The sequence below is a fragment of the Gossypium hirsutum genome, chromosome D05, assembly GCF_007990345.1.
Source record: "Gossypium hirsutum isolate 1008001.06 chromosome D05, Gossypium_hirsutum_v2.1, whole genome shotgun sequence".
Classification (NCBI taxonomy): Eukaryota; Viridiplantae; Streptophyta; class Magnoliopsida; order Malvales; family Malvaceae; genus Gossypium; species Gossypium hirsutum.
In genome coordinates, this window is record NC_053441.1 from 12,598,305 (window position 1) to 12,607,959 (window position 9,655).

Here is a 9,655-nt window from a genome sequence, read left to right on the forward strand (position 1 = left end):
TCTCAATCGTTGTTACCCAAATTCATGTGACAGTAAATACAAATGTGTGCTATAAACAAGAAACTTTGAATACCATGAAATCCTATACTATCAACTTAGATGTTTAATCACACCAATGGATGACAAAACGTAAAGCAGAGATGCATATATATTTCAAGTTGAGAATAGAAGGTGAGATTTAAGGAAAGATGGGTGGTGATTCTAATGCAAACAGTCAGTCAGCCTCTTGTCTGGCTTAGTTGGGCTCCAATAGTAACATTAACTGGCCCTTCATCAACTGGCACAAACTAAATGAACAGACCGATAAGGAGGGCCAGGAACTCGACCTGCATGGCACAAAATAAATCGTCAATATCTTAAAAGTGTATGTGATAATCTACTTCAATAAAGTAGTGAAGGTTAGGTTCAGGCCTTGTTCATTCAGACATGTTAAGACTGTCTTCTGAAATAAAGAAATTAGTGCTGGAAGAAGTCTTTCGGTTAGTAGTGAACCCTGTCTGAAGTTGATCATCGATGGAAACCGGACATTGTCTTCAAATAACCAAAAGACATTTGCAAATTTGGTTCCTCGTGGTTAGCCCATCTTTTTTAGCCATTGTCTGAAGCTCTATAGACCTAAAAATTGGACCTTGATCTAAGTAGCAAACATGATTTTCTTTTTCCTTTTCAGCTCGTAACCCAGATTGATATCAAACCAAGTTGGGCCTGGATCATTCTAGTTCTCTTCTCATTTCTTGGTTTGGTTACCCTTGACATATTACATCCACAAGAGCAAGTACGAAACTAAAAACAAATCTAATTAGTTTACTTAATGGAATCTGAATTACGAACATGGAGTTTAAGTCCATTTCGGGTTCGAATTCCAATATTTACAACCTTTTTTTTTTAATCTCAAAGTAGAACCCATATTCATAGAGTTTATTAGTTACATAAGATAAATGATGGCTGATGTCTTTAGATTCAAATCAACCTTCTTTGTGTTTAGACTTTACAGTACAAAAATAATGCGGGTTTATGGGTTAATTAGGCAGTCTGAGTGATCGCAAAGGGACATAATGAGAGAGTAATTTGACTTACAGAAGTCCATAATGGTGAGTGCATTCCAACAACCACCATGCTTTCCCTTCCTTGAGAGAAGAGAGATGGACCAGTCCTCCATATCTCCTCATTTCAAAAAATATATACCTACCGCTTCACTATTGGTAACCCTAATGGGGAGCAAAAGGAAACTGGTATAAAGGTGTGATTTGATTTTGGTATTTTGGACAACAAGTCTTTTCTTTTAAAAACAAATTAGCTCATACTAGTTTGATTTCTTTAGGGATATTGCTTAGATTCCTTTGACAATTTTACTGCACACTTGGCAAAGTTCCTTCTTCCAAATTTTGATTCAGGGTTTCAAGGCCAATCAAAACTTCTCTTGCTTCCGTAATTCAACATTAACAATTATGATTATTGAATCAATTATATATCAGATGTTGCGGAAGCGACGATAATATTAATAACAATATTATCAGAAATATTTAGATAATTATTATGCCAACAATTATACTAAGAAAATTCCCAGTTAAATTGGAGGGGTCACAATGGTCCCGCTTAAAACCCAACAACTAGACAGAACTCACTTAGATATTTATAGCAATAATAACTAAATAAATATAACCAACATAAAGCTATTAAATAAAAGCAAACAAATAAGAAATAAAATACCAGAGTTTTAACGAGGTTCGGCCAATTTAGCTTACGTCCTCGGACACTACCAAATTAATATTTCCTCTAGAAATATTACAAAGGAGAAGATTTTGGGATGATACAACCAAAGGGGGAGGGGTTCTATATATAACAAACCAAACCCCCTCCCTTTCTATCTTTTCCTAATGTGGGATATTGCCAATATTCAACAAATCTCCACCTTGGCGATATTCCACATCTTCGAACATCTTCTCATAACACAAACTTCAATAGTGTCTTCAATTTTGCAACCAATCGCCTTCTTCCCTTTTGGTAGTTGTGCCAGCTTCCACATCTTGTTTTTCTCTAGAGATTGCATTTCCTCTTCCATTGCACCTAACCATCTATTATTCTCTAAACTCTGAATGGCTTCGGTGTAAGTGGATGGAATATTATCAACAACTGGAAGTGCATAAGCTACCGTGTCAGTGAAACGAGCAGGTTTCTGAATTTCTCGTCTCTGCCTTCTGACTGCAATTGGCTCTGATTGCTGTTGAGGTTCTTGGGTAGAAACCTCTTCCTCATCTGACTCTGCATCTGCCAATGAAGAATCACTAGTGGTACCTTTTGCTGGAATTACCACACTCTGCTCAAACTCCACCTGCTGCGGAGTACACTCCACCTGCTGCGAAGTACTACTCACTCCTTCTGGATTTACCTTATTCAACATGGCAGATTCATGAAAGGTAACATCCCTACTGATTATCGTCTTCTTTGCCTCTAGACACCACAAACGATATCCCTTAACACCAGCATTGAAGCCCATGAATAGAGCCTTCTTTGCTCTTGGATCTAACTTTGATTCTTTCACATGATAATATGCAATAGAACCAAAAATGCGCAAGGTGTCATAATCAGTAGCAGGTTTTCCATACCATTTCTCCAAAGGAGTCTTGCCATTTATAGCAGATGATGGCAAATGATTGATGAGATGTTGAGCGTACGTCACAGCCTCAGTCCAAAACTTTCTATCTAATCCAGCATTAGATAACATACATCGAACTTTCTCCACAAGCGTTCGATTCATACGCTCTGCCACCCCATTCTGTTGCGGTGTTCCACCTACGGTGAAGTGCCTTACTATGCCACAATCTTGGCATATCTTCAGGAAAGGATCGCTTTTATATTCTCCACCGTTGTCTGATCGGAGAACCTTAATCTTCCTTCCTGTCTGATTTTCAACTTTAGTTTTCCACTTAAGGAAAACTTCAAGCACCTCATCTTTGTTCTTCATAGGAAACACCCAAACTCGTCTGGAAAAATCATCAATAAAGGTGACAAAATAACGTCTTCCTCCAAGTGATGGAGTCTTGGACGGTCCCCATACATCAGAATGCACATAATCCAGAATACCTTTAGTATTGTGAATCCCAGTGCCAAATTTCACCCTTCGTTGTTTTCCCAGAACACAATGCTCGCAAAATTCAAGTTTGCAAGTCTTTGTACCTTTCAATAATCCTTGCTTGGCTAGAGTTTGCAAGGATTTTTCACCAGCATGGCCCAAACGCATATGCCACAGCTGTGTTGCCTCAGCGTCCTTCTTGGTACTCGTAATTGCTGCTGCTGTTGTCCCGACCACTGTACTACCTTGGTAGTAATACAGATTGTTCTTTCTTATGCCTTTCAACATCACCAATGCTCCTGAAGTTGCTTTAAGAACTCCATCTCGTATTGTCACAACTAGGCCTTTAGATTCTAACGACCCCAAAGAGATGAGATTCTTCTTCAACTTTGGGACATATCGTACATCCCGCAAAATTCTAGTAGATCCATCATGACTCCTCAGTTTAATTGAACCTATCCCGGCTATTTTACATGTGTTATCATTACCCATGTAAACAACCCCTTCATCTAGTTTTTTAAATTCAAAGAACCATTCCCGAATGGGACACATATGATAGGAACAACCAGAATCCATGATCCACTCATCTGCATATAATGTTGAAGATGTCATACTAAGAGAAAAGTCTGACTCTGCTTCACTATTGCATTCTGCAACATTTGCATCTTGCGGAGTCTTCCCTTTTTTCTTCAATTTTGGACAATCTTTCTTCCAATGTCCTTTTTCTTTGCAAAAAGAACATTCATCTTTGGCAACAGCTCGACCTTTGGACTTTCTTCTCTTCCCCTTAGACTGACTTTGCTGACGACCTCTTGTTACCAATGCTTCCACTGCTGCTTCACCTGAACCTTTCAACTTATCCTTTCGGCGTAGTTCATAGCTATACAATGCAACAGTTACTTCATTGAAAGTTACTTCCGATTTTCCATGAAGTAGAGTAGTTTCAAGGTACTCAAACTCCTCAGGAAGCGATCCCAACAACATTAACGCCAAGTCTTCGTCTTCAAAAGTCACATCCAAATTCAACAAATCAGCCACCAGCTGATTAAAATTGGTAATGTGCTCGTTCATCGTGGTACCAGGAACATAATTGAAACGAAACAGTCTTTTCTTCATATGCAACTTATTTTGACTGTTCTTCTTCAAGAATTTCTCCTCCAATGCTTTCCACAATTTACTTGCAGAAGTCTCTTTACTGAATGTATACTTTTGCTCTCTGGAAAGACATGATCGAATTGTACCACATGCCAATCGGTTGATGGTCTTCCATTCTTTATCATCAACCCCTTCTGGTTTTTCTTCCTCAATGGCAATATCTAGACCCTGTTGAAAGAGGGCATCTAGAAGCTCACTTTGCCACATGCCGAAATGACCTGTTCCATCAAAAATTTCCACTACAAATCTCGTATTTGCAGTTCCAATCCTCGGCAAAATGTACGAAGTGGAAGTTGTTGATATGGATGGTTTTTCTTCTGTCATTTTTGCCATAGCTTCTATTTAATAGCCACCAAATGCGGAATACCCACAAGCTTTCGGAAATGTTTCTGATGTGTAAGATCAGACTAAGCTGCAAACACAGAGCATACTACAAAATCTTGGCTCGGATACCAATTGTTGCGGAAGCGACGATAATATTAATAACAATATTATCAGAAATATTTAGATAATTATTATGCCAACAATTATACTAAGAAAATTCCCAGTTAAATTGGAGGGGTCACAATGGTCCCGCTTAAAACCCAACAACTAGACAGAACTCACTTAGATATTTATAGCAATAATAACTAAATAAATATAACTAACATAAAGCTATTAAATAAAAGCAAACAAATAAGAAATAAAATACCAGAGTTTTAACGAGGTTCGGCCAATTTAGCTTACGTCCTCGGACACTACCAAATTAATATTTCCTCTAGAAATATTACAAAGGAGAAGATTTTGGGATGATACAACCAAAGGGGGAGGGGTTCTATATATAACAAACCAAACCCCCTCCCTTTCTATCTTTTCCTAATGTGGGATATTGCCAATATTCAACATCAGATACCCATAGCCAATTTAGTCTCATTCAAAGTTTTTTTTTTCTTTCAAAGAAAAAGTAATGCAAAGAAAAATTAGTGTTAATTAGGTCTACCTAAGACCTTCTAATAGAAACGAATGATTCCTTCGTTGAAACAATTAAAAAGGGATGTTCAGTTTAAACAAACACATACATTAATAACACTACTACAGGTTACTGGATGTGGAAATGATTGGGTTAGGGGTTTGACTTTCTGTAGAATCCCATGTTGCATTATTTGACACCACCCATATTTTCAACACTTAAAAAAAAATTCCTCCGGTGCTTAATATAAATTGTTTTTCTTTTTTTTAAGTAAAGGGCGGGAAAGGACTAAAAAGTAGGTAAGACGTCAACGTAAGAGAATGCATGTATGTTATAGCCACATTAACCACCCTCAAGCGTACATGCGCTCAACTGGGGTTCATGATTATGGGTTTGATTAATGTTTTTGTTGGGAACCGAAAGGAAAGAATTAATGTCACAATAAGGAACCTATTACTTGATGTTAACCCGTCTTCCAACAACTTAATTATGTTAAATCAGAATCTTGTTAGTTTGTAGTGTTTTGGGATAAATCTCAAAATTATATATGAATTATGGTTTAATGTGCAATTGTATACATAAACTTTAATATGGTGCAATTATACGCGTGAAACTCTAATTGTGGTTCAAATGTATACTTGAAACTTTAATTTTGTTTCAATCATACACATTTAAAGAAATAAATACATCAATTTATTTTTATATTGGATAAATATAATTATTTATGTATGTAATATATAAACATAAAATGATATTATATCGATAATTGTGTTAAAAATTTACAAAAATTAGATCAAATCAAAATTTCATGTATAAAATTGCACAAAATCAAATTCCATATATACAATTGCACATTAAACCATAATTCATGTATAATTTTGAGATTTATTTCTTTTTTTATAATTAAGATATTTTTTATGTTGGATTTATGGTTTATAAATTTTTTTAATTCGTAATTGTCCTTTCAATAATTATATTCTAAAATTTGAATTTAAAATTTTAATTTAAAAATGTAATTTTAAATATGTTTTATTTTTTTTCTAATTAAAAGGCTCTAGTCTGAAAATTTAAATAATAATAGTTGTGGATGTTTTTTCTTCTTTTTGAAAATGGTTTGCTAGACTTATCTTACTTACCAGAAAACTTACTTTCCCACATCCCAAGTCGTTGGTTTTTTATTGAAAATTTTTTATACATTATTTTGAGCTTAAATTTGGTAATGGTTTACGTATTGAAATTTAAATTTTTTTGTCTAAATTAATCTATATATTTTATAATTCTTTTCACATTGAGACTTAAATTAGATAATTTATTCTCATATTGAAGACTGAAAATTTTTTTTATCCATATTAGCTTGAATTAGGCAATTGTTTTCAACTTGGTTTTTTTATTTAATTACATTAACCCTAAAATAATGGTATTAAAATTTCTGTCAACTAATCCAATTCAATGCCCCCACGTTTCAGGTGAACTCATGAGGCAAACCAAATGTATTAAGCCAACGTAAAGCTTCCCCAAAAAAATAATAGATTTTAAAAGATTTTCATATAATGGTGTTATATGGTAGGTAAACCAACACCACAAAAGTATTAACCCAGGGCTGACTATATAAGCAGTCATCAACATCAATTAGATAGCAATGGAGATATTTATGCACTAATTCAAGTCATTATATAACTTAAAAGATAGAAGAAGAAGAAGTAGTAGGAGCTAATTAAGGGTGCTCGATTTTCAAACTTAATAAACGTCACCTTTTAAATTGATTGCATCAAACAAAATAGGCTAAAACCAAGCTCATGTATAAAAAGTTAAAATTATACATATACATCATATATAGTTAATGATAAAGACCCTTTTCAGACCAAAATATGCTAAATGACCTTGAGAACCACTCTAGCCGCCACAGCGCCACCGCTACCGCCACCACCTCTCTTTTTTTTGTCTACTCATATTGCTGTATATAAAAATGATTTAGAGATTATATTTAAGAGGGAAATCAAGCATAGGGTGACAAAAATGCAGCCTGTTGTATATATATAATAATAACCTAGCATGACCACATGGACTCTCCGAAGCTAGCGTGGTCAACTACCATATCCATGTCAAAAATGGGTTTAGCTTGTGAACCCATCAGCTTGGATGAGGGTGACCCGCTATTACTCGGGCTTCCAGGGCCGAACCCATGATGTGAAAACGATGCGGTCTGCCTCACCCGGAGGTGCACCACCTCTGCCTGTGCCATGGCCAATTGGGTTTGAAGGGCGTCTATCTGCTGCTGAAGTGATGATATGGCTCCGACGCACCCGTAAACTGGATCACGTACCCTGGCATTGGCCTCGTACACCATGCTGCTAACGGCGTCGCCTCGTTGGTGAACCGGTAACTCCTGCAAGTTCGATAGCTTAATTCGGTCAGCTTGCAGGGCCTAAAAGTCAGATCTGTGTTAAGGTGCGTGCCGAAGTAAAGACCCATGGGCCAAAAAGCCGCGGTAATATGAGCTCATGGTGACATCATTTTAACAACTTCCCCTTGCATCATTTCGTATTATCAATTGAATTAGTCAAAAGTGGAAAGCATTGTTTTAAAGTTTAAAACAAGTTCATTTATATATATATTTATTTTGTAAATAAGGTTAAAATGATATGATATATATTTAATATATATACAATGCTTAAATTTGGTGGCTCAATTCCTTATTAGTTAGTCTTATTTTAATTTGAGGGGACTTCTTCGGTGAAAAGACAATTTTCCTTTGGGGTCTAGAATCTACCTATTTCCAAGTAAAATATAGAGTGAAAAAAAGAAGTTGGTCAAAAAGATAGTTTATGTAATTTCCCGCTCGGCACCTAGCCAACATCTTCACGTGATCTGCGAACAGCCCTTAGAAATTTAAGCAGAAAGAAGAAGAAAAAAAAAAGCAAACAAAAAGTTCTATTCATATATTTTTTAATAAATGAAGTTTTTTTAACTTATTTCTCAAAAAAAAAACAGTAATGGTTAGAGTTTTTAATTTTCATATATTTAAATTCGAAATTAACATATGATCTTCTTATATAAAAAGAAATTAAAAATTTATTGTAGAATTAAAAATATATATATAAATTTCGAGTTTCTAGCTGGGTCCTATAATAAATCTGGAGAAGTTCAAAATGAAAAGAATGGAACAAAAAAGTTGTCGTTATTACCCTAAGGGGACACTATAATCTATATGGGGCCAGGAACTGTTTATTAATTTTGTTTTAATGTTAAACAAAACAGGAAGATGATGAAAAAGACAAAATCATCAAAAACCCCTTCTTCTTTTTTTATAGGAAGCAGCAGAAGAAGTTGAAAATGATGAGTTTGAACATACTCTGGGAATGTAGAATGAGAGAGCACTAAACAGAGAATTATTGTCATCAAGTTAAAGCTAAGAATTATTGAATAAGGATCTCCAAAGGTCATTTTAGTTAAGCAATATATTATTATATATGTAAAATGGTGGGTACTGAAACCTGGAGCATCTTGTTGACATTGCTAGCACCAAAGACCTTGTGCACATTAGCGAACTTCTGGGGTTCGTCTGCAGGGAAATAAGGAGCAAATACGCAGTCTTGGGCACACCTCCTCCTTAGAAGCTTGCATGCTGCGCATGGTGGAGCTGCACCTTGCTTCCGCCCGCTCTCCTTCATGCTTGCTTCCGGCGCCCTCTCTCTCTCTCTCTATATATATATATCTATGTATGTATGTATGTATGTACGTATGTATGTATGTATGTATGACTGCGCTCTCTCAGTCAATGTTAGTACTTGCACTTTCAAAATAGAAAAAGCTCTCCCTTCTTAAATCTGTATGCTTTCCCTCGGAGATGATGATACGATTAGAAGGATAGCTGAAGAAGAAAATGAGCGAAAGAGATCAAGATTGAGAGTGTAAAAGGAGTAGGGAAAGGAGGCGTTTTACTGGAGGGAGAAGTGGGGGGTGGTATTAAATAAGCAAATGGGCAGTGCATTTCAAATGGACCCCATTTTTATTTTAAAATATATATTTCATAAAAAGAAAAGTGATGCCCTTACACCTTCTGTATATTATAGAATTAATATTTTAATCAACTAATCATCGTATTAATATAACATCCACGTTATATTTGATATAAATTAAAATTTTTTAATTATTTATTTTATATAAAAAATCCCGTCCATATAATAAAAATTAATATATATAATATTTTAGATTGACATGATATTAAATAGGTTCGAAATTTTATATGAATGACTTGTACAATTATATTGATAAATTCAATGATCGAATCATTAAAATATTTATCATGCATAAATATACAAAATGATCTAATTTTATAACGATGTAAGTAGATCCTTCTTCTTTATAAAATATAATATAATAAAAAAAATTAACACAATGAATCATTGACAATGTATAATTTCATAATTAAATTTATTGTTTAATAAATTTTTTTTACTTATTTCACTATTAACTTA

At 34.8% G+C, this 9,655-nt stretch overlaps 1 protein-coding gene across 2 annotated transcripts; it reads right to left on the reverse strand.

Annotated features, from left to right (window-relative positions):
• Window positions 1-6,955: 6,955 nt before the first annotated feature.
• On the reverse strand, window positions 6,956-9,120 carry LOC107906012 (LOB domain-containing protein 4). 2 transcript variants are annotated; one of them, XM_016832846.2, is made up of 3 exons: window positions 8,672-9,120; window positions 7,390-7,563; window positions 6,956-7,131 (listed from the first exon to the last, which is right to left on the reverse strand). In XM_016832846.2, the coding sequence occupies exons 1-3, from the start codon at window positions 8,846-8,848 to the stop codon at window positions 7,120-7,122; spliced, it is 363 nt and encodes a 120-aa protein (XP_016688335.1). In that variant the 5' UTR covers window positions 8,849-9,120; the 3' UTR covers window positions 6,956-7,119. The 2 variants fall into 2 exon arrangements, with proteins under 2 accessions (XP_016688335.1, XP_016688334.1); XM_016832845.2 differs by having other exon boundaries at window positions 7,225-7,563; window positions 8,672-9,113.
• Between the last annotated feature and the right edge of the window lie 535 nt (window positions 9,121-9,655).

What these genes read in the sequence shown, in the direction of transcription:
- LOC107906012 (XM_016832845.2), bottom strand. Translation starts at nt 8,848, where the DNA reads ATGAAGGAGAGCGGGCGGAAGCAAGGTGCAGCTCCACCATGCGCAGCA. An exon ending in ATGTCAACAAGATGCTCCAG is followed by an intron (nt 7,564 to 8,671) that starts GTTTCAGTACCC and finishes TCGAACTTGCAG; the next exon opens with GAGTTACCGGTTCACCAACG.